At 50.9% G+C, this 19,674-nt stretch overlaps 1 protein-coding gene across 2 annotated transcripts in view; it reads right to left on the reverse strand.

The window, feature by feature from the left end:
• Positions 1–19,674, reverse strand: part of ERG (ETS transcription factor ERG) — a 96,309-nt gene that overhangs the window by 13,439 nt on the left and 63,196 nt on the right. The window contains exons 4-6 of one of the 2 annotated variants that reach the window (XM_054578354.1): positions 6,082–6,285; positions 5,167–5,247; positions 3,156–3,227 (exon numbers count right to left, since the gene is read on the reverse strand). In XM_054578354.1, the coding sequence (XP_054434329.1) occupies positions 3,156–3,227; positions 5,167–5,247; positions 6,082–6,285 (357 nt within the window). The remainder of the gene's footprint in view (positions 1–3,155; positions 3,228–5,166; positions 5,248–6,081; positions 6,286–19,674) is intronic. The other variant, XM_054578363.1, reaches the window with a different exon arrangement.

The raw sequence follows: 19,674 nt of genomic DNA on the forward strand, positions 1-19,674 counted from the left end.
TGTGTGTGTGTTTTTTTTTTCTGTAAAAGACAGTGTGCAAGCACTGAACTTTATAAGAGCCATTTCACAGGCAGCTTAGGGTTACACGGAAGGGAGCACATGTCATGCTCTGGACCCAAGAGCATGAAGGTGCAAACGGGGCGCCTGACGGGTGCTGGTTCCTGCGCACCCGCACGTCTGTGCAATCACTGGGCGCCGGCAGCGCCAGGTCCCGGTTCTGACGGGTCTCCTCCCACCACCTGCCTCCGCCTGGGCGTCAAGTAACCAAGACAGCGCCCTCCCAGCCCCCGCTGCAGAGCTCGGAGCCTGCCTCCTGGGCGCACACCAGGGTCCCCACAGACACGGCTCCTCAGAGGCCAGGCGGAGCGGCACGTCCCGAGATCAGACGCCAGCCTGCAAGTGTCTACAAGTCAGGACTGTCCCTACTTATGCCACGTAAGACCTTCGAGGGGCCATGGCTCCTCAGGCATGTGTTCGGCAGAGGAGGAGGGTGCTTACTAGGGAGACGGGGACGGGTTCTGACAGTCGTAACTGACGACTTGAGAAACACACGGAACACCTTAAAATAGTGATCCCAGAAACAGAATGTAAAGCGATATGCCTGTGTGCTAACACTTCGTAAGAGGAGAGGAGAGGAGAGGCTGCTCTGAATGCTAATGTGCGACAAGGGGTCAGGGTGCATTCTGAGTCAGAACCATTCGGGAGAAGTTCACAGGACGAGCGTGGGAAGGGACGGGGTGAGCGTGAACCAAGGGGTCATACGCCCCCGTGTGGCTATCCGTGAGGCCTCGACAGCAGACCTGGCCCATTACGGGTGAGAGGGACAGGACACAGCGCCTTGGCGGGGTAAGCAGGCCGGGGGCTCTGGCATCAGGGATCCGCCTGGGAAGTCCAGCCACAGCGGGGGCGATGGCAGGCAGCAGCCCAGGGAGGGGCTGCTCGCGGAGGGACCGAAAGGAGGGAGGAGGCTAGGGAGGGGGGCTGGGAAGCAGGACTCGGCAGGATGACCAGGTGGGCAAAGGAGTGCTCCGTGGGCGTGGGCGTGGGCGTGGGGGGCGGGGGCTGGGGTGGACTGCAGATCATGACGGAGCCAACCGAGGATGGAGGGGAACCGAAGCTCGGTTCCCAGGACCTCTCCCAAAGCCAGCTCTTTGGAAAGCAGAAAGATGCCCACTGGCCACAGGGCAGCAGGCAGACTGCCGGGGACTCCCCCTCCCCCGGTGACCTATGCAGGCTTGGGCGTCAGCCTGGCAGCACTCCGCCCCCTGAGCCACCGCAACGTCCCCCATGGGCACTGCTACCAGCGGCCCCCCTCACGAGACCCTTGCCACAACCCAAAGCGTGCAAACGAGTCTCTCCCCCAGGGCCCAATCCCCGAGCCTGGCGCACAGCCGAGCCTTCCCTGCTTGTGCGGCCTGCCATTCTTCCCAGCTCCGACGCCATGGTGTGTCTCTCCTGTCATAATCGCAGGAGCCGGCATCGAAATAGGTGTTTTCTGACACAAACTGAGAGTCTCAGAAACGTACTTGGCTGGTACCAGAAATAAGGAAGTGCGCTCTCGTGAGGGACACAAGGAAGAGCGTCCGCGGAGCCGCGGGCGGTCGCGTTGGAATTGCCGCACTGGCCCTTCCTTCAGCTGAAGCGCAGAGAGGGCAACCTGGCCGCCACCCCCCCAGCCACCCCTTAGCCCTGGAAGGGCTGTATCTTCCATGTCCACCAGCCCGTCAAATGCGAAAAAAAGCGGTTCCAGGATTCCCTGTTCCCCCTGTGCAGCAGCAAGCAGCTACCAGGCCGCTCTGACCGTTGGGCCAACGCTGCAGCCTTTGGATACAACCCAACACCAGCTCACGGTCTCTGGCTTTTGTAACTCTGTTCGTGGCCTCCGTGAGGTAGCTTCAGACGAGCCAACCAACCCAGGCCCACTGTTTCACAGAGAGCGTTTACTTACTTACTTTTTTAAAGGAAGGATGGAAATATTTTTAAATGCTCACCGAATCGTTGAGATCTTCCTACTCTCCCTAAGTGTTCCCAAGGCTGCGTTCACCAGAGTTCTGAGATGCACACACTCAGAACTCTCTAGAGCTGGAGGAACACGTGCCTCTGTGTTCTGCATGGGCAGTCCACCTGGGAGTTTCCGGGGGGACCAGTCCACTTCGCTCTGGACCCCGGGTCTCGCCCAAGATTAAGCGGCCGGCACAACCCCTCCCATGACGGAGCTGATGGAGCACTTTGGCCGAGCCCTCCCGCCAGACTTCTTGGGAACAGGGGAGCAAACATCTTCTCTGATGCTAAGGAGAAAATCGCCAGCCTGAACTCACTGGGGTGGCCCCAGGCCAGGGCCAGCGAGAACTAAACACCGAGAAGCTTCCTAACTCATTCTCCTTAGCTCACCGGCCCCCAGTCTTGCTCACTGAAGAGAAAGAGTAGCTCCAAACTTGGTGCCTCCCACCAATTCCAACGGAGACTTGCAGAGCCGGACACGAGACCAAGTCCAAGGGAAACAGCCTGGACCTGAGAAGACATGCACTCTAGATCCGTGGATGAAAGTGGAGAAACCATCCTGCCGCCCCAAATCACGATTTGCTCAGCCGTGAGGCTGGCCTGACAGCTGCTCACTTGCGGGGCTGTTGTGAGCCTGGGGAGGGGACGGATGTCTCAGGCCTTCCCTCCCTCATCTGGAGAGCCCCCTTCTTCCTCTGACGGAGGGAAGAACTCCTTCCCCTCCCATTCCAACAGCTCTGCGTTAATCAGCACTACTGGTTAAATGTCGCTGGTTTTATGGGAGTTCCTCCTGCTTTGCACTGTTCCCCTGAGGAGCCATATTCACACTTCTGTCCTTCAATTGACTCAAAGCAGGTGGGCTCCTGCTCACCAGGCGCCCTGGATGCCATCTCTGCCCACCCGACTTCCCCGCCGCTAGTTAAGGGCTTGGTACGCTGTTAACGCCCCAGGGATTAAAAGGGACCGTGATTGTGCTCTTTGAAGGAAATGGCCTCGCGGGCTGGGCCCCAACCACAGAGGCAGAATGGGACTGCTGGGAACTTGCTCCCGGTCCAGGACAGGCCCTCTCGGTATCATGTGACTTAGGTCATGGATCTCAGGGGCCATCCTGGGATGTGTCTCAAGGGACAGAGCGCACAGGGGTGTTTTCGTACCTGGCCTAGTTGTAATTCTTTGCGTAGCTTCAGGATATACTGAAGTATTGGGGAAAATAAAAGCTGCACCCCCTGCAGACAAAAGGAAAGACAAAACAAGTGAGGGTCTTCGGCTGTGGTCCCCTCCGGGTCTCAGCAACAGGGCCCCGCCTACTCTGCCCTGGGACAAGGCGGGAGGGAGGGACCTGCTGGAACCTGGGGGGGGCGGCTCTGGGAGGAGAGGACCACACCACGTCAGAAGCAGATTCTGAAGATGGAAGCAGCCGCGAACCTCTACGGAGCCCCCCAGCTTAGCAGGGGTCCTGGGTTTGGATTTTACAGCTTCTTGCTGAGGCCCATTCTGGCGCCCCTCCCCCCACCATGCCCTGCAATCTCTGTTTACTAAAAAAATTCTATGGTGCATGTTTTCATTTTTAAATTACCCCCCCCCCCGCCAAAAATAAACCCTGTAAAACATCTTACAGAGCCTTTGGGAAGTAGTACCAAAGAAGGATAGATATTTTGCCAGAGAATATATGGATCTTATTAAAAATCAATCCACAGCTCCATTCAAATGAATGTTTTCCTTTTCTGTCCCTCAATCAACACGCATACGTTAGCAGGAAGTGTTCCCTTTTCTTAGCTCAGTCCATTTGGGGGTGGCTCACTTGGTCTTTGCTTCTATGTTTAACAATAACAAAAATAATGCAATCAGGGCTTTCTCGAAACTTTCACTCACTGTTCAAATTTTTTTAAATGACCGTGAAATTATCAGAAAATATGTATAGCTCAAAGGTGTTTCCTAAGAGGGGGAAATTACTTTGTCTAAGTTATTTGTTATTTCTGGCCACAAGGCCATTACTAGGCTAATGAGTATAAACTACATTGAAAAAGTATCCTAGCCACTCAGAGCAGGCTTTTTATTTTTTCTTTACTTTAGATTAAAAGCACAATGTTCTGAATTCTGAAGAACAAGATCAAGTAGCAATTTCATGGCAATACTCAAACCTGGGCTCACATGATACATTTTAAAATGAAATGGCAAGTATTTGGCGCATGGCTGTGTTTCTACGACGTGAGGGCTGACCGTGAGTTGGCTTGCATGCTCACAGTGGGTAACCTAAGCCTTGCTGGCCCTTGATGGCTGCATCCCTAGCCTGGGTGGGGGCAGAGGGTCCCTGAGGGCTGAGAAGTGGGGGAGCAGCCTGTGGCCACGCTTGTGCAGCTGTCTGCCGCAGGAGGGAGGAAACGGAGGCCAACCACGGCCAACCACGGGCACGTTGAGCTGAGCCCCAGCTAGGAGGGGAGGGAGGGAGGTTAGCCTGGATGAAGCACTATGTTACACTCTACTAGGCTCAGACAAAAAGTAAACAAACAAATGAAATGCAGAATCCATGGTTAGAGAGAGAAGAGCAGGTATCCAGTTAGTAAGTCATCTCCCATCCTCCAAAACGATAACACTGCTTCCCGTTCAACAAACGCCCGCAGAAAGTACCGACATTCTCTCTGCCTGCCTTTGGCAAATGTGCAAAGTCTGCGCCAGGAGATTAGAGTCAAGATGAGTGGCCCAAAACTCTACCCAAGAGGAAAAAAATCAAAGTCCTGTTTGTCCTAGTCAACACTCCTAGGAGAATAAAAATGAAGAAGGAGAAGAAAGGAAAAGAAGGCTAAGGGGCCCCTTTCTGTCAAACATGCTTTTCACATCTACGGTCAGCACAGTGTGTATCTGGGAACCAGTGGCGGCAGGATGGAATGCAGCAAATGTGAGCTAAGGCTGTGGCAGAGGCTAATCCTGCACATCTCCCAGTTAGAACAAGTGCTTGATTGTCAAGGAAAGCGAAGAGTGCGCAGAAACCAAAGGGCGCCCCCTGCCTCTCGGCTGTGGTACCCCACCTGTCAAAACCCCTCAAGCGTCCACCTGTGCCTTCTGCCTTCCTGCTGCACTGACCGTCCCACGCGCCACCTTTACAGCATGCAACCTGCGGGTGGGACCCTAAGCTGGTCCTGAGGGGAGGGGCAGGGCCAGCATTACCTGTGTTTCTAGCATGCATTAGCCGTGGAGAGTTTTGTAAGGCTTTATCAACATCATCTGAAGTCAAATGTGGAAGAGGAGCTACAAAACAAAACAGCAACATCAAAATGAAAAAAAAAAAAAAAGAGAGAGAGAGAAAGAGAATTACCTTCCTTAAAAAAAAAAAAAAAAAAAGAAGGAAAGAAGAAAGGAAAACACCCTCCCAGTCGTCCCCCTCTAACACCGCAGGCTACTTAGAAGTCTCTCCGTGGCCCTGCCACTTGTTAGCGTGTTAAAACCTAGAGGGGGCCCACGTGTGACTCAGGGAGTGCGTGGTGGGGACGCCAGGCAAAGCATTGACACCAGAGCTTCCACCACCCCACGGTCGCACGGCGGCCGCCTCCCTCGGACCATGCTTGACGTCTGAAAAACGAGAGCATGCAGCAGACTTTGTGGGTTCACGCCTCTCATCGCCACTGTGCCGTTCCCGTTCTGCGGGGCTCGGCCACATCTCGTGAGACCAGAAGATGCCCCTCATTACGTGTTCACGTGGGGCCTCGGCTTAGCTTTAGGGAAGATGAACCCCCAACTCCCCATCCCGTGGGAGCCTTCCCACACGTCTCTAGTGCCTTTGGGGCACGATGGGGACAAAATAACATGTGACCAGGTACAGGTTCCTTTCCCTTTGACCAGCTGGTCGAGGGGACCCAGGGAGGCAGCTGAAGGCTAAGATGACTTTCTGGCTTCTAGTGACAGTGCTGGCTACTTTGCAGCGTGTGCTCACTAAGTCATCGGCCCCTAAGCAACCATCTCTCTCAGACCCAGAGTGGGGGGTCGGGTCAGGGCAGAACGGTGCTGTCACACGGACCCGGGGCCACTCAGGTCAACGAGAACCGCGGCAGCAGTGACCTCGGTCCTGAGTGGGGACCACCTTACTCTCTCTGAGGTAGTGGAGGTGGGAGAGAAGGATGTCGGCGTTGTAGCTGGGGGTGAGCCTCTGGAAGTCGTCTTTGGTCATCTTGCACAGCTCCTTGCCGTCGATGTTCTGGAAGAGTAAGACGTCGACGTCCAGAAGGCTGTATTCTTTCACCGCCCACTCCAGCCACTGCCGCACGTGGTCTGTGCTCCATAGCGTGGGATCTGAAAGGGGATGGGGACAGACTGGATCAACTCCGGAAAACCCATGTCCAGGGCCGAGGCAGGTCGCAGGGGAGTTTCCCGCCAGCCACAGCCCCTCCTGCGCACCGCGCGCACGTCCTCGAGCCTGGCTCGGGGCCGACTCCAAGAGAATGTCTGTCCTTGAAGTGAACTGTGTGGAAGTTCAGGCTTCTTCACCCCGCCTGTCCCTCTGTTGCTCAAATAACTCTCAAGTTTCCTGTAGAGATGGGGCTGGGGCATTCTCCTCCCCCCCCCCATTTATTTTCATTTTAAGTTATTCACCTAAAATGAATACGTGCAAATGGAAAATTTCCTTAGACGACTACTGGTATCTTTACACGAAATCGTGCGTTAGCAACACCTATCAGGAAGATGCTCATTCCAGACTCCAAAAAGCCCAAACCGGTATTTCGACAAAATACTGAAAAATGCTGACCACAGAACTGGAAAGAAAGTGCAGGTAAACCAAAACCCCAGCCCGGCTGTGAGCCGCGTCGCTGGGAGGGCGCTGTCAGTTACGCGCCTTTCCTGCAGGGAGCTTGGTTTTGCAGCTCCCTCACACCTGCAGGGACAGGGCCGGCCGGGGCTCCCGTTCCACAGCTGGGGCACCCAGGCGCCCACAGGATGCAGGCGATGCCATCACGCTCCACTGCCGTGGGAGGCAGGGGGCGCTGGGAGGGCCGGGAGGGCAGGGCCCTGGGGAGAGGGAGACGGCCGTGCCCAACAGAAACGCCAACGGCATGGGGGCTGGGTGCGCAGGGCGCTCCCCGGCAGATGGGACCCTGCTCAGGCTCCTGGGACACCTGGGCGGGAGCAGGAGCCCTGTGCTGGGAGCCCCACGCTGCCTGCCGGCTGGCCGCCCCTCCGGAGGCTGCTCCTCCTTCCTGCCTGTTTCACACGTCCACTGAGAGCCCTGCCCCCGGTCCGTGGGCAGGCCCACAGGGTCAGGCGGGCCGGAAGTTCCGACCACAGGGAGTGCAAAGTCCTGGCGCGGGGATCAGCCCTCCTCTGAATCACTTTTGAGCTCATGGAACCTGCTGGGTGTTACTAACGTGTCGGGCCACTCACGCGCGGGACATGTCGTGTGCTGTGGAAACAGATTTTAAGTTCACAGACACGAAGAGCAGCAGCGGTGAGAAGCGGCCAGTCACCGCACCCGAGTTCTCTTCCTTCCCTCCCGCCTCCCGTTCGTTCCCTTCGCTTTCCTATCTTCTTTTGCAGTGACGTCAGTTAATAACATTATTTAAGTGTCAGGCGTACAACTGCACGGCACATCTCCTGAATACCCCACTGCGCGCCCACCACCCGAAGCCTGTCTCCTGTCGCCCTACATTTGACCCCCTCGACCTTCCTCCTCCTCCCCCTCCATCGACCCCCATACAGTAGTCTCTGTCCATGAGTCCATTCGCTTGCTTGGTTTGTTGCTTTCTGCTTTATATCCCACACATGTGGAATCGTACGGTTCCTGTTTCTAATATTTGTTAGTAGAAAGAAACCATTTCAAATCCAGGACAACCCGCCCGGGGCGCACGCCCTCCTGCCCAGTGCCCCGCGGCCACTGCAGGGGAGGCTGGCGCCACGCCCGCACAGATTTCCATGTTTTTACCGCGTCCGCTGTATATACCGTCTTGTGTTCACGAAGCTAACGTCAGTGGTGTCTGGTTTGCTTTGGGACTCAGCACTGTCTTTTCAAGAGCTGTCCAAGCCCGTGCGCGTAGGCATGGCCAGCCGTTTAAGCAGCTCATGGGCACCCCCTCCCCTAGGAACACGTCCAGTCTCCTGATCGGTGAACGTCCCCATGGCCCGCGCCGGGGCCCACGTGGAGGAATCTACACGGGTCCACAGCCTGGGTCCTCGCTGGAGTCCCCGGGAGGTGGGAGCCAGCTGTCGCCCGGGCTCTCCCCAGGTGAGCTGCCCAGACGCGTGGGCTGTGAGGAGCCCCCCACGAACTCTGATGCACAGCCCCGGTGCAGCCCCGCCCCCCAGGGCCTCGCAACTCGGAGTGGGGTCCGGGCCCCGCAGCATCGCCATGACCGGGGAGCTGGTTGGCAATGCAGAGTGTCGGGCGCCGCCCCAGACCTGCTGGATCCAGCCCGGCATTTTCACACGCTCCTCAGGCGACCCACGTGCACACCACGCTCAGGGAGTTCGGGCCGGGGCGTGGGCCTGGGGTGCAGGTGCCGGGTCCCAGGGCACGTGCGCCATCAAGTTTACCAGTGACACTGGATTTCGACCCGTGTTCTGACGCTCCCTCTCTGACTGGCACTCAGCACACGGGCCCCCAGAACTGAGGAGGAGCCTGGCTCTCCTGCAAAGACAAGAACGTCGACAGAAACCCCAACGGCGGTGTGGACAGGAAGGTGTGCCTGCCCCTCTGTGATTCCCACACGTGGGAACATTCTGTTAGTCTGGAAACTGAGCGTGGGGGTAGCAGGTTAACTCTCTCCCACTCAACAGAGTTCAGATGGGGCTTGGTCACTGGGTCAGGGTTCTGCGTTCAGGGATAAAATGTTCAAAACTCTAGGCTGTTTTTTTTCCCCACGGGTCTTTTTTCTACTTTTTTTCCCCATGTCAAGTTATGGTTCCTCATACAGAAACCGATGGCGTCATGGCCTCAGACGCCCCCACTTCAGGCCACCCCTGCCCTCGGCTCTGGGCGGAGAGGACAGCTATGACCCCTCGGACGGAGCCTCCTGCTGGCCGTCCCCGAGGCGTCCCCTCCAGGCTCCGCCCCGAGGCAGGAGCCCGACTTTGCTCCTTTCTGTTTTGTTTTGTTTTGCCTTGAACACCATGGGAGGACCATGTTCCGGTGCGACGGCTGCCTAAAAATCAGTTCATCCTGGGAACACGCTTTCTTCTCCTCATGGCAGAGCCAGATATTCTAAGAATGATACACGAACATCTTCCTGAAGGTCACGGGGTTCATGTTAAAATGGAGAAAGGACATCTTAGGAAGACAGCCAACAAAAAGCCCAGTCTCCCTGTTGTCCCTCGATGTGCCCGTTCACGAGTTTCCCTCCCCGGCCAGGTCGCCAAGCGATTTCCCTTGGCGAAATTCGATTTCCCTTTACGAAAATCACGTGCAGGACCCCAGAGACCAATTCCTTGAACCATTTTGTTCGCATCTCTCGAACTCTCTCTCGGGACCGCTGGAGCAGCGTTTGCCCGCGCTGCCGGCTGCGTGCCGTCCGGCAATACGACTCAGATGGCTTCTTAAAAAAAAATATGTGTGTGATGTCTGAGCTAAAAATCCCACTTCTAGAAATTTCTCCTAAGGAAACAATAAAGGATGTGGGAAATGACTTATTTTCAAGGATGTCCTTCGTGGTGTTGTTTTTAACAGGACAACATTGGAAACACCCTAAAAATCCAACAGACAAAGACCTAGTTAAGTTGTGGGACATTTAGGAATATTCCCGTGATATTTAGAAATCAAAACCTATACCGCTGCATATGTTTATTGAAATGAAAAAATGTTCAAAGTAGATTAAATTTAAAAAGTCTGAAAACACTATGGCAGTATCACTGTATTTTGAAAGGAAACATAAATACAACCATGGAAAGACTTCTGGAGGGATATGCAACAAAATGGCAACTGTTGTTTCTGGGGAAAAGGTGATGGAGAGTTTTAGGATTTTTCTCCTTTATCCCTAAACTGTATGTTCTCCCCCACCTCCCCCCCAAAAAAGAGTGGATAATACTTAGGTTAAAATTTATTTATAAAAAATGTATTCTTCTCTTTGTTTCTAAATCAAAACAAGGTCTTACAAAGGATTAAACATACATTCATATGTATGCTTATTTGTTACAGTGTTTTTATAAAATTTCTTCCACGGGTATAAAATTTTAACCTCATTTTCTTACACAGTTTGTTCATGGGAACTGCGTTGTTTGAGAAAAATAAAATTACGCACAGCTGGGCTGTTTTTGGGTCCTGCTGGGATCTGACCTCCACACCTCTGCCCTGCAAGTTCACAAGCAATGAACATTAGAAAGGAAATAGGGCCGCTTGCTAGGGCGCATGAGGATGCTCGTTCCCGACCTGTCCTGGAACCACTCTACAGGTGCTGACCCAGACACCTGCAGAGTTTGCGAGGGGTAGGCCCGACTCCCCAGCTGCAGCCCACGGCCCCGAGTTCCTTGGGCCCTGCCATCTTCCCAGCCACACGGCACTGGCTGCTGTGCCCCCATGGCACCCCCTGCTTCTACCTTCCCCTAGACTCGCCCCTCCTTTGAGGTCCATCCCCCTTTGCTCTTAAGCTGTCCGTACATACAACGAGTCTCCATGCAGGAAGCGGTACCGCCACCAGACGCCCAGGCCCGGCTCCACCCCTGCTCCCTGGGCCGGGCATGGGCACGGCAGCTGCAGACAAGAGGGTTTCTGGGACCCAGCCCCCCTTCAGCTCCGTGGGGAGCCCAGCAGCGTCTCTGGGTCTCCTCCAAGACCCATGGTACCTCAGCCAGGCTTGCTTCTGACCCCCTGCCCTCCCAGCGGGGGCTCCCGAGGCCCCCCAGGGCTCCACAGGCCTCGCCTCCTTCCCTGACCCACACTCTGCTGGTGAGCGAGAAAGGGGGGCTGTGAAGCATCGCCCTCGCCTGGGCTCAGATGTGGCAACCACACCGTCCCCCTCCAGGTAGTGGTGCAACAAGAGCGTGTCACTTAACCTCACAGCTGACAGCTGAGCCAGGTTCCCCTCCACGTGGAGAACTCAAGGCTCTGATGGGAAAAGCGCTGAGGTGAGTTTAACTCAGGTGAGAGTTACTGAGAGCCTCCTATGCACGCAAGTACTACAGGCATTCAGAGGGGCTGGGGGAAGAGACGCTGGGGACCTGCCGCGGGAGGCAGCTGCAAGCACCACCCACAGAGCAGTCAAATCTGGGTCTCCACGCAGGGCGTGAGTGTGCGGAGAGGGCGCCACGGACCCCAACCAGGGAAAAGGAGGTTTCCCAGGTCTGCGTGGCTTGAGCCTACATCAACGGAAACGATGGTTGGCACAAGCAGGAGAGAGGCCCTTCAGTTTTGGGGGAAAAGCTCGAGCCCAGCTTCATGCCCACAGATGCGCAGAGTATCTGACGCGCTTGCGGGAGACGTGAGAAGGGGGCCTGGCTGGGGTGGGGGGTTCGTGAGGGATCCCAGCCGCAGACGTGTGGGGATGGAGGCTGAGGTCAGATCAAGGGGAGCCTTGAGTTCTTGCTAAGAACACTGGACTTTATGATCTAGGAATTTCAGAGTCATTGCAAATATCTGAGGAATCGAAGAACGTTCTAAATGACACCAAGCACCGCAAACTTGGCGATAAAATAAAAGGCTTTACTGGGAGGCATAATTCTCGAATCTGGGTCTGACGGAACCATTTACTAGATGTCAATGTTAACCTCTCCGGAATTCGTTTTCTTTGTCGGTGGGTAATTAAGTGGGGAGCCGTTAGGGAAACAGAAACGTAAATGAGATACTGTATGTGAAAGCACTTTGCCAACATAACGTATTGCAGAGAAATAGCGCATCCACACACTAGGCTCTGCAATGCAAACTCGGCTAAAATGAAATACACAATCTATTATCGCAGGGCAGCCTCTTCCTTTTAAACACAAAAGTCTGATTTATCACTTTATTTTAAGAAGCCTTTGGAGGTGCTTCTGTCAGATGAATCATGAGCCCCTGCAGATCAGTTGTTCTGTTTTCAGCCCCACCGTCCAATTGTTTCGAAAACCTCCGCGTCATCATTCCACACTTCACGGACATCCGCGTGGGAAACCCTCGGGGAACGGGGAGGGGGAAAGAAGCCATCTCTCTCCGAAGCTTCTGATTTGTATCTTAGAGTACCCCGTTCATAGCCAAGAGTTTTACGAATGCCATTTCAGTAAATGGGAATTTAAAAAATAAATAAAAGCACAGCACAGTGTTTCTGGAGTTGCACTATTTAACATACTAGGTGGCTGCAAGGGGTCGGGGGAGCTTCCCTGCAAATGGATCTGCCCTAGTGGAGTTCTGCTGTTGCTGGGAAGGTATTACATGGATATTTACATCAGCTGAAGGACATGCTCTACTCCTTCACAAAACGAAAGCCCTCACGCAGGCAAACAGCCGGTCCCTGAGACCCCTGCGAGCGGACAGGCAATAGTAAGCTTAAACACCAGCCAGGCTGGCGACAGTACAAGCCCTGGGTGTCATTTTTCTTGGACAATATCATGTCAAAGTATTGGCTTCCAGGCAGGAAAATCGCCCTTAATAATGAAAAAAAAAATGCCATCAAGTAAAATGTACCTCTAAGACATAGCCCAAGCCTGTGAGGTCCTTGTTTATACAACCAAGCACTGCACAGGTCTACCAATCTGCCATCCAAGACACTCAGAAGTCTGTAAAAATTTAACATTTCGTCTCCACCTGGGGACAGGCTGCACGTTTATCTGGCCCAGCAGAGAGAACTGGCTAGAATTTGAGCTTTAGTCCACCAGAAATTGAAATTTGATCTCTTCACAGCCTATACTCAAGGTTGTTTCTGAAAAGTCTTGATTTCCACACTTGTGGGTGGCAGTGTTATCATTCTGATCACTGTCAATTTCTAATTTTATTTCACTTCTGTTGATGAATGAGATCACAGGCACCAGTTATTTTTTATTAAGCTATTCTTTTCTTTTTTTGGGGGGTGTCCTACTGTGTGGTCAATTTCTGTAAGTGCATCATGAGTTTAAAAAAATTGCAGTATCTCTAACTGTTGGGTGCAGGTTTCTATAAATAACCATTGAATCAAAATTGGTAAGATATACACAATTTTAATTTCATTGATTTATCAATTACTGAGAAAGGCAAATTAAAATCTCTCACTAAGGATTTGTCTATTTCTCCTTCTGGTTCTTTCTGTATTTTGAGGCTATGTGATTAGGCACATATGAGGTTGTCATCGTTATATATTTTTGTGAATGTAATCTTTTTTCATCAGGTAATAATCCTTAATTATTTCCAGTAATGCTTTCTGCTTTCTATTTCCACTTTTGTCAGCTTTATTTTGATTAGAATTTGACTAGTATGTCTTATTTCACTTGTTTGCTGTTACTCATTCTTCGTGTTACATGCTCTTGTAAATAGTACATAAAAGACTTTAGGGTGTTGTTAAGAAATCACTCACTCTGTCTTTCATAGAAAGTTTGGTCTACTTACATTTATTGTTACTGATTTATCTGGTTTCTAGTACTTTATTTTGTGCTCTCTGTTTACCTTGTCTGTCCTTTATTTCTCCTTTCCAAATGTCTAATTATAGTGATCCACTTTTTCTTCATTCCTTTTTTTTTCTTCCTCTACTGGCTTGGCTGTTTAACATTCTAACTCTATTTCTTGTTCATCTTTAAACCAAATAAATTTAATCATCTAATACACCCTTCTCCTAAAAAAGGCAAGGAATGTAGAAATCTTGAACTCCTGTCATCCATCCCTAATCGTACATGGTAATGGTGTCCACTGTTTTTATTTCACCTTATTATTGAGCTCCCCAGCTAGGGAGCCAGGGCAGTCATTTTATAGCTATTTCACTTTAATCTGCCCTTTTATTAACCAATTTCATTGTTCTCATTTCCTTCTTCTATCTCACTCTTTTCCTCTAGGATCCATTTTTCTTTCCTTGTTTATTAAATCTTGTTATTTCCTGAACTGGGAGTAAGTTAGCAAAGCTCTCACTCTTTGAAAGAATCTTTCTTTCACCCTCAATTTACACTGTAGATTAGACTACACTCTTAATAAACTTGCTTCCTTTGTATTCTGCTGAAGTTTATTTTATTCCTCGAAAGGCATTATTCTAAAGAACCCATTGGCTTCATGCAGCTACTAAATGGGTCTCTGGTAGGCGATAAAAAGGTTAAGAGCCCAGAAGACGGCCAGAATTATACCCATTTCCCCCAGGTCACTGGGGATCTTCTTCTACTGCCCTCTGTGTTCTGTTTTGTTGTTGAAAAGTTTGCTGCCCTAAGAGCTGTCATTGCTTTCAGAAAGTCTTTTTTCTTTAGCTGGCTTTAACGCACTTGGTCTTTGCTACTCTGCAGTCTTACCAGAGTGTGACTGCTGTGAATTTACTCTTCTTTTTCCTTCCCTGACTGGTGCTTCTCCTATTAAGAAAATGGTCTTGTTTATCAATTTTGGAAAAGTCAAGCTTTCATCTCGTCAGATATTTCATCTCTCTCATTATCAATTTCCTCCTTCCTGGAACTTCTATTAGATCTACAAAGGATGTTAGTGGGAGTTCTTCCTGGCTCCTGACATTTTCTTGTATTTTCCATCTCTTTTGCCACTGCACTGCACTCTGAGAACAGCATCAGGTCTCTAATTCACTCCTCAGCTTTTTCAAATCAACTGTTTAACTCATCTGCTGAGTTTCAGATAATTTCTGAATCGTTTTGTGTTTCTAGGAATCCTGTTTCTTCTTCAAAATTATTTGTTTCCATGTTGTCTTGTTTCTCTTCTTTTTTGGTTCCTTGTCGTATGTATTTCATCATTTTAAAATCTATTTACTTAATATTCTCTATCCTATACTTCAGTTATCCAACATTCTTGAGAGTTTAATCATGTCCAGTGTTGTTTTTGCTCAATCTTGGTTTAGATAGATGGTTTCTTTCCATTTTTGTAATTTGGGGTTAGAGAGGTATCTTCTGCAGGTCTTCATCTGCAAGAAATGTGTAAGGCTTGGATAGAAAACACATCTCTCCAGGAAGATTTTGTATTTCCTTCTGTCAGGTATCCAGTGTTATCATGAGCCACGACCACTCTGCTCTCGTTCATTTCTCAGCCTGAGGGTTGCCGGCACTCACAGCTGTGTGTATGTGTGTGTACAAGGCCTGGAGAGGGACTCAGGCCCAACCCCCTGCTGTGAGCAAGCCCAAGACCTCATCTGCTGCCCTTCACTGGCCTTTGAAACCCCAGTCTCAGTATGATAGACACTGGTACGCCACCCCCATCCATGCCACCAAAGACGCCCAGGTGCCAGTGTGAGAACTGGCCTCTCTGTTTTCAGCATCCTCCCTGTTTTCAGTCTCTAAGGAATTCATTTCTTCTCAGTTCAGCTTTGCACGAACAGGATGTTTGATTTTACACAGCACTTCCAGGTGCTCTGCAAGAACGTCTCTGGTTCCTTCTAAGTTCAACATTTCACTAGAACCAAGAGCCTTCTCTGCACATTTTTTTTTTTGCCTATTACTTTAAAACTTTCCCATTTTCAAAGAAGTCAATTCTATTTTGTTCCTTTATTGATTAATCAACTGTCAGTAACGAACTGCACATGTGACTTGTGCAAGACCCTACGAAAGAGTCAACAACCCTGAGGAAGTGTGCCTGTCCTCAACGGGCTTGAGAACCCACCATTCCATTATGTGCTCTGTTCCAAAAGGGCACGACTGAGTTACATTTGCAGGGCCGCACACAGATCTGGGACATGCTGACGCGCCAAAATATTTTCCTGGAGGGAGCCGTTCTCCACGCTTGCTGAGTGATTACCCAGGTTTTGGAGTTGTTTTTCCTCGTTTGTTTTTTCCCTGCTGCCTCCCTGTAGTTGTTCATTTAACAGCCCTGCTTGCTCTCATCCTGTTTTTGATGCCGAGTGACCTGTTCCATTTCAGAGCTTCTCCCTGCTGAGTCTTCTTTCCCTGCCTCTCTACATAGTGGTGTCCCCGGAATTCTGTCCTCGGTCCCCCCGTCTCCTCACTCCAGAGGTATCCCTGGATGTCCTAGCAACTCCCTACATGCATGCTCTATTAATAGTTTTCGGGAGCTGCCATAACTGAGTGCCACAACGTAGTGGCTTAGAACAGACATTTATCGTCTCCCAGTTCTGGGGGCTAGATGTCTGGGATCAAGGTACTGGCTAGGCTGCCCTTCCTCCCAGACTCTGGGTAGCATTCCTCCTGCCTCTTCTAGCTTCTGGTGGTGCTGCCTGTCCTTGGTGCCCCTTGTCTCACAGCTGTGTCACTCCGATCTCTGCCTCTGTTGTCCTGTGTGTTCACATCATCTTGCCTGTGTGTGTCTGTGTCCAAAGTCCCCTTTTACAAGGACTCCCATCATTTTATGAAACCCACCCTAATGACCTCATCTTGACTCGATTGATTCTGAATATATTCTGTTTCCAAATAAGGTCGTGTTCTGAGGCACTGGGGGTTAGGTCTTCACATATCTTTTTGTGGGGGTACAATTCAATGCATGACGCATGCTTATGTCTGCCAATCCTGCTCTGGAGTCCAGAGAGCTCTCCTCAACGCCTCAGCAAAAAGGAAGGAAATGCAGCGATTGTTTGAGGTATTCTCATATTCCAGGCACCGTTAATGAACTTCACAGGCATTGTCTTACTGAATCCATTCAGCACCACATACAACAGGCACCCCTGCCATCCTTATTTTGGTGGCAAGAAAATACAGAAACAGTGAGCTTGACTCCCTCAATCCCAGATCTAAAAAACAGCAAGAGTTTAGAGCTCAAGTGTGTGATTCCTGATAAAGGACTCTAACTCTAAGCTCTAGGTGAGCCCACTGGCCGGCCTGGTGGCCCCACAGGCATCTTAAACACTGAATGAACCAGACCAAAATGATCCATCTTAACATTTTTTTCTATGCCATCATCATGCTCAACCTAAGCTATTTTCACTTCCATTCTTCTCTTTGGTTTTTAAGCAAAACAGATCAAGCGCAACCACCACAGAGGCGTAAAGGTGAAGGGCTGGGCATCACGGGAGACTACTTTGAACGTCTCGTCTACCCCCCCCCCTTTACTTCGGTCTCCTTTGAAAAGGCCACTTCAGCATCTGTGCAACAAGGGCACAATCTTATTCCATCATCCCACTTCCCTGTGCTCTTCCCTAGGTGCCTCTGATAGTGTAGAAAAGGGATCAGAACTCGACTCTGGGGACAGACAGAACTGGTCAGAATCCTGGCTCTCCAATCACTGGGACATCTTGGGCTTAGTGTCCCTAGTTTTAGTTTCTCTATCTGTAGAGTGAACAAGTAATACCGAGAAGACAGGGCGGTTGTGGGGTTTAAAGGAGGTAGTGCCTTTTCCACAGGTGCGTACGGCCAGGTGCCTGCCCACGGTGCGCACTCGGGAGACGAGCTGCCGCCACTGCGGTTTGTGTGAGTTCAGTCACATGCATCTCCCAACGACAGTCTCCTCAAATGCTATTCAGCTCAGAGTTTAAATATATAATTAACATTCACATTAGGATTTAAGTTTTAGCTGATGTGCTTGTTCAGTTGCTTAGGTTGTTGTAGAAGGAATTTAAACAGAAGCTTTTAGAAACACATACTATAGTGTAGACACAGTGGGAGGGACTCTTCGGAGTGTTTAGTGGCATGACAAAGGAAAATAAGGAATTGTGTCGTTTTTGATCATCAGGTTCTCTAAGTGTAAAGTGCAAGGTCGGCAGTGGCTCGGCTCTTACTGCCTATGTGTATGTCCTGGGAAAGCCGTGTCACCTCTTGAGGGCTCGATTTTCTCAAGTTCAAAGGCAGAGGCTCATGATAATGCCTGTCAACTTGAATGGGTCAGGAAGCCAGATATGTAGTTAAACATTATGTCTGGGTGTTTCTGTGAGGGTGTTTCTGGGAGAGATTAGCATTTAAATTGGTAGCTCAAGAAAGCAGAGGGCCCTCCCTGCTGTGGGTGGGCATCCTGGGGTTCCCTGGGGGTCTGAAGAGAACAGAAAGGTGGAGGAACAGAGGACTGGAGCTGTCTCCTTGACCACTGAGATCCGTCTTCTGCCTTCTGTTTTCTGGCTTTCCTGCCTTAAGGCTCGTACATGTGTGTGCCTATATAGAGACAGACAGACAGAGAGGTGGAGAGAGAGAGGCAGGCTCTGTTTCTGTGAAGAACCCTGATTAATACACAAAGCTGAGCAAAGATCATCAAGAATCTTGCAACTCCAACTCCAGTGATTCTGGGACTCTCACTAACTAAATCTGGACTACCATTAGCTCAGTAAATGCCCATTGACTGACGTTTCTTTGCTACTTTGGTGACTAAGAATGCAAAGGATACAATCACCAACCCACGAGGCTTACAGTGATCTAAGAGAACAGACAGGCTTATAAATCACTAACTCTAATAGGATTCAAACGGGATGTGTTGGCCATCTGGGCGTGGTCAGGGAGGATATTCTCCCATTACTTGTCAGTGGTCTGCGCGTGAAGCCCAGCCTGGAGATGCCACATTCAGGCAGGGTCCTGGGAAAGTGACGTGGGCCCTCTGCCAGGGCGAGAGCTCAAGATCCTCACTGCACTATCATCAGCAGACAGCAAAGACTCACACTGGGCGCCAGCTGTCTGTCTGCACTGAGCTGCTCTCGGCTGTCACCCACTGAGTTCGTGGAGTACGTGACAGGCAGCAGGCTGGTGAAATGCAGTGTGGCAACTGCGGCGGGAAGACGGTCACGCCTCCAGCCTCAATGGGCTCCGCATGTCAAGTCCAGGGATTCTTCTCTGAGAAAACCATGGCCTTCCCTATGACACTTCCATTGGAAAACAGGAATTAGTTCCCCCGGCGACTCTTTTTAGCGTGACTGCCGGGAAACTGAAAGCCACGCGGGAAGCTTGGCTAGAGCACCGTGGCCATGCTGTGGTCAGAGCGACTGCATTCTCCCTTCACGGGACCTTGGCTTTCCACAAGCCCTTCACTGCCTCAGTGCTGATCTGTAATTTCTACTTGAACAGTAGTCTGGTTCCCATGTTTACCAGCACTCTAGCTCACAAGGCATCTCCACTCCTGCATGGAATTAGATAGGATACCCGTATCTAAGTAAGGAGGTAGATGCATTATAGAATATAATTGGAAACAAAATAGAGTCCCGTGATAAAAGAACTGGTAAGATGTAAGAGAAGCGATTCAGTTGCTGAGAGATCAAGGATGGCTTCCTAGACGGAGTAGATTTCAGAGATGCCTTAACAAAGGAGAAGGATCTGTGGGCATAGAAAGGAGGAGGGGCATTCAATCAGAGGGAACAGTGGGAGGAAGACCCTGGGTTGTGACAACCTGCCAGGAACGGAGCGATGTGACGGGAGGGCAGGGCGTGGCACAGGAAAGCGGGCGAGGTCACATAGGGATTTGGGAATAGACCCTGAGGGCTACAAAGAAAGCTCCCCTTGATCTGTCATGTTTATATTCATCTCGTTCCCCAGATGTCTTGAGTCATTGGTCTGAATCACTCATTCGAACTTTTAATCTCGCACTCCCCTGTCATGAACTGCTTCACATGGACGGGTCTTATCTACTTCTGACAGCTTTGGGTCATTTCCTCTGTGACGAATATGAGTGACGAGTACTCAGTGAACACTTCTTGAATTGAGTAGAAGTTCCCCAGTGTGGAGAGTCTGAGGAGGACACAATATGAGTAGTTTCAACCAGGTGCG

This window comes from Pteronotus mesoamericanus, unplaced genomic scaffold, assembly GCF_021234165.1.
Source record: "Pteronotus mesoamericanus isolate MK-2021 breed Mesoamerican mustached bat unplaced genomic scaffold, CSHL_Meso_final contig_116, whole genome shotgun sequence".
In the NCBI taxonomy this organism is placed as follows: Eukaryota; Metazoa; Chordata; class Mammalia; order Chiroptera; family Mormoopidae; genus Pteronotus; species Pteronotus mesoamericanus.